A 6,250-nucleotide genomic window follows, 5' to 3' on the forward strand; every position below is an offset into this window, starting at 1 on the left:
TTCCCCACTGTTTAGCATATGAACTCTTTTTCAGCCCACCATTCGTCTTTTGAAACCAGGTCCACACTTAGTCAGCTGTGTCATCATTAACTTACATGCACAGGCCATCTGACCCTCCAGACATCTCAACTCTGAAAGATCCTTGCATACCCAATACTGTTATGCCTCCATATACTATTCATTCATTCTACAAAAATGTACCAAACATCTGCTACAGCCTAAACACAGGAGACACAGCAGTGAACAAAACAGATGAAAAATATTCTCATCCTTGTAGAGCATACATTCTGGTGGAAAGAGAGAATAAAATAAATCAATTACATAATGTAATGGAAAGAAAGTAGGTGATAGGAAAAAGGAGCATAGGGGATGAAAGAATGCACTGTTTTAAATCACTTTTTGAAGGCCTTACTGAAGTGACAGTTAAACAAAAACTCACAGGTGGCTAAAACCTCATGAATATTTGGAGAAAGAGTTTGGGGGGAGTAGGGGACTTATTGCACAGATCACAATTAATCTGTGTTTTAAAGGACAGGTAAGAAAAGGAGATGCGAAGAATGGGCTATCCTCAAACCCTACCATGAGTAGCTCCATTTCTAGTCTCACTTCAAATGGCACTTCCTCAAAAACACCTCTGGGCGACCCTCTCTAATTCTGACCCCAAACCCAGTCACTCTAAAAATTTATCTTGTTTTAAGTCATGTATCACTATCTAAATAAAGTTTTATACTTTTTATTATTTGTCTCCCCTAACATAGAAAGACATCTTTCCTAACAGAGAAGACATCCCTAGTCTTGTTACTGGAGTAACAATAGCACTTAATAATGTTTCGCACAAACTATGTGCTAAGTCAGTATTTTGGTATAAAACAGTGCATAAAACGATGCCTTACTAAATGAAAAAGCAAGCAAGTTACAGAGTAGTATCTATAGTGTGATCTCATTTTTACAGAAATAACACATACTCTTTAGGTGGTACATTATAAAATAATACATTAGGAGAATAATGAGTTCTAAATCATTGTTGATTTAACAAAAAAACTGCTCACCTGTTGGCCTTGAGGACTTTGTAAGATTTGAGCTACTGCTGCAAGTGTATCTGTGTTTGTTATCTGAGATACCCACGGATCCGGTAGACCTTGGACCACATTGGCTGGAGTAACAGGTGTCACAGGAGTTCCTTTTAAAAAAAAAGACATCACACCCACCCAAATAAACACGTAAGTAAATAAGTAAGACTTGGAAAGGTAGAGAGATTTGCTTTGTCACTTTTATAAAATATGTACACTTAAATGTTTTTATTTTATTGTCTAATTACAGAATTAGGTAGACTGAAAAAAAAAATACCAAAAGGATCTGTCCATACTTGTCCTCATTAAGCTACTACTTTAAAGAAGCCTACACTACTTAGAAATCATTATAAATCTTATTACAGAAGAAAATTCAATGACATGAGGAAATATTCAAAATATAATTGAAAAATTATAAAACAGTATGTTCAATATAAAACTATTTTTGTTTAAAAATGGATGTGTATATGTACAGACACAGACACACACAACAAAAACTAAATATATACCAAATGTAAACTCCTCAACTATGATAAGAAATTTTAAAAGTCTTTTAAATATACTTTCTAAAACAAGATTTTGAGATTATTACTAAAGCATTCTTGGCTTCATTAGATAATTTTTTCAGGGTTCCTTATAAATATTAAGTTCCCCTACTATACTACAAGTTGATTTACATGCAAATTTATGGACAGCCTACACCAGGAAAAAACTTAAGTGACAAAACAATTTCCCAAAGTTCACTGTATTTATGCTTCCAGGGATTTAAAAAGTTCAGATTTTTAATTTTTAGAAAAGAATTACACACAAATATAAATTCTGAGTCTATTTTTCCTTCAAATTACATTTCATTTCAATTACTTAATGCTAGATAAGTTCTCTTGCACTGTTAAATTGTTACTTTACAAATGAATAATTGCCTGAAGAAAAAAAAAAGTAGAATATTTAGAAAACAAATCTCTATCAAGGTAACATACCTGGGGTGTTGCTCATAGCAGCAGTAGTACTGGCCAAAACAGGTGTGACAACTGGGGGAGGAATCCCTGCTGCCATATCCAAAAGAGGCTGAATAATCTCACTCTTAAACACATTATTCTTCTGCCATAAATTTAATACTCTCACTATTTTACTCTGGAGGAAAAAAGAAAAATGACATTTTGATTTTCTGCTTTCAAAACTTAGCACAGTCATTTCACAGAGACTATTCGAACAGTGGATGGGAAGGATGGATTAAAATACTTCTGTAGTACTTTCCGCCCCTGAAATCATGTTTCTATAATTTTGATTTGCTAATCTTAACACACTTGAAAAAAAAAGTTCATTTTGACAGATGTACAAGGTAAATGAAAGCTACATTTAGTAGAAGGTAGGAATGACAACTCAGTTTCAGCTTCTATGTGAAGTCTAATGAGATCGATGGTTACGGTTGCCTGGAGACTGTATTAACGCTGTTGAGGTGATCAGGATTTATCTCAGCACCAAAGCTGTATTTACAGGTGATTTTGACTTCACCTTTTAAACAAATAAACTTTAAGACAAAGTCTTTATCTAACATGACCTTTTAAAAATTTAATATTGCAACCAACCCTATCAGAAGAGTAATCTAAATTTCCAAATCAGTATCGCAAAATATGTAAACTTTTAATACCTCTGAGCACATATAAAGAACCCCTTTTTACTCTCTCTCAGGGTCCAAAGCCTTCTTTTTATGTGGTACAAAATATTTATTCATTCAGATCTAGAAGACTTAGTAGTGTGGTTTCCAGTACTAATAAAACTTTACCAAAATAAAAGAATTTTAAAATGCGGTTATTTTCTATTAACTGCTTAGCAAATCCATTTTTCATAGACACTAAATAGGTAAATATCAGTTCAGGTCAAATAATCAAAACATTAAATTAGTTGTGTGTGAGAATAAATAAGCTTTCAGTGTAATTCCAAAAGCTTATTATAGCCAGTTTCTTTAACACCAATTGCTTCAATAAGTTAAAAAATAGCCAAATCAACTACATCTCTCCACTTTTGTTTAAGATGCTAAGAATCTCAGAATGTGGAGGGTGTAATAACTAAATATTCAAATTCAGAATTACTAGGAGTAAAGGGTAACATAAAATCATAGTTAAGATAAACTAGAGTCTCATTAGACCAAAGGGTAATGTATCGACTTAAAAAAAAATTCCTTTTATCAGTGAGATCATATGATACTTGTCTTTCTCTGCTAAGACTGATGAATCACAGACCTGTACCCCTGAAACAAATAATACATTGTATGTTAATTAAAAAAAAAAAAGGGCAGCATACCTTGTCATCCCCAGGGCAACGATATAAATTCTGGAAAGTGCTAATGATGTTATTACTAAATCTGGGTGCAAACACATCCTTTTCTTGACCAAACTGATGTCGAGATTGTCGTACAATGGAGTCAATAACATAAAGTCCAGGTACCTTGTATTCTGGTTTACACTGATGGAAAAAAGCATAGGAAGGGAAGGAATGAGAAGGTAGCATTCATTATAAATCCTCTACAAATACAAAAACAACGCTTATGTAGACGTAATGAATGTTCAGACATTGACTATTCCACACCATCTGTCTCTGGAATGGCATTTTAATCTACACTGGCTACTCCATTCACCCAGTTCAACTGCCAATCACATAAGTTCCAAAACAGTACTGCATAACTGGCTTGAATGGCAAAAGCCAAAAGGATAAATAAGGTACTGTTGTAACAAAAAAAAATTTTTGTTTAATGACTTTGAAAAGCCACATGGAAGGAAGCAGCAAATTCAGGAAAGAGCTCTAGAGAATGTATTGCCAACATACATTAGACTTCATCTGAAATCCATATAACAAAAGGGTTTCTGAACTAATGAAGGAACACTATATATAACATTCTAAATACACGGAGCCCAAAGTTTCAAAAGTTTTCTCAAATACCACACCTATAAGAAAGATAAGACACAACCATTATGATTCCAGCAATCTATCCTATTTTTTAGCTACTCCACTGATAAAGGTTCTCAACCTTCTTATCCACCACCCAAATTGAGGAAAATGTCTCCTACTTTCTTGCCACAAGCTTTTCTTCTGGTTAGGTGAGCACAATGAAGAATCCTTTTAGTATCAAGGTAACTGCTCCTGGTTTGTCACCGTATCCAGAAGCATAAGAAAACCTGCTTTCCAAGCTTATATTAATTAACATGGAATTATGGCTGCAAAAAGCAGCTTCAATTTTTGGGTGTAATTAGGTAAGTATCTCACCCAAAATAATTTCCTGGAAATCACATATGGCACATAAATTACATTCTTGAAAAATCCTTGGAAACCCAAGTACCAGTGAGAAAAGGATCCTCAATCCACCCCTAACACACACATACTTGTTTCTAATGGCATTTTTAGCTGAGACAATGAGTGATTTCATTCTGCAAAAATACAGGATGATGCTTCATCTATGATGCTTTCATCTGTTCCCTCAAATACTTTTTAAGAATCTTATCCTTAGATTCTTACTTAGTCAAGAAAATGAAGAGACCTTTATTATCAATTCACAAGTATCTACTGCAACATTCTGACTGTTAAGACATAAGAGGGCAATAACGTTGGTGTTTGGATTCTGAAGTTTTAAGTTTAACCTACGTAAAGGTTAAAAACATCTGCTCTGTTGAAAGTTATGGTTTTTGAAAGACTGAAATAGTTTTCCCTCATGTTCCCAAAACATTCGGCATATTCATCCTTCAGTTCATGTATCTGGCCAAGGCTATTTTCCTTTGACTACCATACATTCAAAGAAGTATCAACCTAGCTGAGCAAATAATGTATCTCAATAAAGAAAACTTAAAATTTAATGAAAAGCAGGACACCCACTTTGTTAAAATTTATCTATTCCCTAATGCCACAAACACAGATAAGTGATTAATAATTACTGATTAACTTGATTTACTGGCATCTTAATTTTGCTAAACACAAAAAAATCTGATATACATTATTTCATATAAATGATTATCTTGACAGTGAGACTGAACAGAATTTCTAAGTTGCTTGTAAGAGCTTTAAAAATTAATACTGAGAGGTGCCTGGGTGGCGCAGTCGATTAAATGTCCAACTCTTTTTTTTTTTAAGATTTTATTTATTCATGAGAGACAGAGAGAGAGAGAGAGAGAGAGAGACAGAGAAGCAGAGGGAGAAGCAGGCTTCCCGCTAAGCAGGGAGCCCGATGCGGGACTCGATCCCAGGACCCTGGGATCATGACCTGAGCCGAAGGCAGACACTTAACCATCTGAGCCACCCAGGCGCCCTTAAATGTCCAACTCTTGATTTCAGCTCAGGCTGTGATCTCAGGGTCCTGAGATCGAGCCCGGGTCAGGTTCTGCACTCAGCAGGGAGTCTGCTTGAGACCTCTGCCCCTCCCCCCCACTTGTGCTTTCTCTCTCTCAAATAAATCTTTTAAAAAATTAATACTGAATGGTTAAGTAATGAATGTACTAAATATATAAAAAAAATACATCTTTTTTGCTGATTTATAACAGGTTACAGACTCACAACACAGAAGAATCATGAGCGCACAGGATAATAAATGGACCTCTGGGGCCTACTGTAAGATCCCAAAGCTTCAAACATATATTAGCAGTTTAGAAGTAAACTATAAGGCCTAAGGAAAAAACATTTCTTCATCCACAGTATCTTTATATATACCATTAAGATGTTGTAGAACAGATTTTCCCTCACTTGTAGATTAGGCATTTTCGCCACAAAAATGGCAAAAAAAACCCCTTAAGTATGACTTAATGTTTTTTTTTTTTTTTTAAAGATTTTATTTATTTATTTGACAGAGACAGAGACAGCGAGAGCAGGAACACAAGCAGGGGGAGTGGGAGAGGGAGAAGCAAGCTTCCTGATGAGCAGGGAGCCCGATGCGGGGCTCGATCCCAGGACCCTGGGACCACGACCTGAGCCGAAGGCAGACGCTTAACGACTGAGCCACCCAGGCGCCCATGACTTAATGTTTTAAAATAACTTAATAATAATTGGTAAACTCAGCTAAGTCACCAACTAGCAACCTGAGGAAACATTACAACCAAAAACCTGAAATGTTTTTTCAATTTCCTCTTCAAGTTCTATCAGTACTGAAAACACAAGAACTCCTAAGACTTTCCACTGGTATGAGGAATTTTTACTCTGTA

General features: G+C 35.2%; 1 protein-coding gene across 3 annotated transcripts in view; it reads right to left on the reverse strand.

The window, feature by feature from the left end:
- Window positions 1-6,250, reverse strand: part of SCAF8 (SR-related CTD associated factor 8) — an 84,616-nt gene that overhangs the window by 34,272 nt on the left and 44,094 nt on the right. For all 3 annotated transcript variants that reach the window (XM_044917471.1, XM_044917470.1, XM_021693479.1), the window contains 3 exons: window positions 3,372-3,533; window positions 2,048-2,201; window positions 1,050-1,180 (listed from right to left, as the gene is read on the reverse strand). In XM_044917471.1, coding sequence (XP_044773406.1) covers window positions 1,050-1,180; window positions 2,048-2,201; window positions 3,372-3,533 — 447 coding nt within the window. The remainder of the gene's footprint in view (window positions 1-1,049; window positions 1,181-2,047; window positions 2,202-3,371; window positions 3,534-6,250) is intronic.

This window comes from Neomonachus schauinslandi, chromosome 8 (assembly GCF_002201575.2).
Source record: "Neomonachus schauinslandi chromosome 8, ASM220157v2, whole genome shotgun sequence".
NCBI classification, from domain to species: domain Eukaryota; kingdom Metazoa; phylum Chordata; class Mammalia; order Carnivora; family Phocidae; genus Neomonachus; species Neomonachus schauinslandi.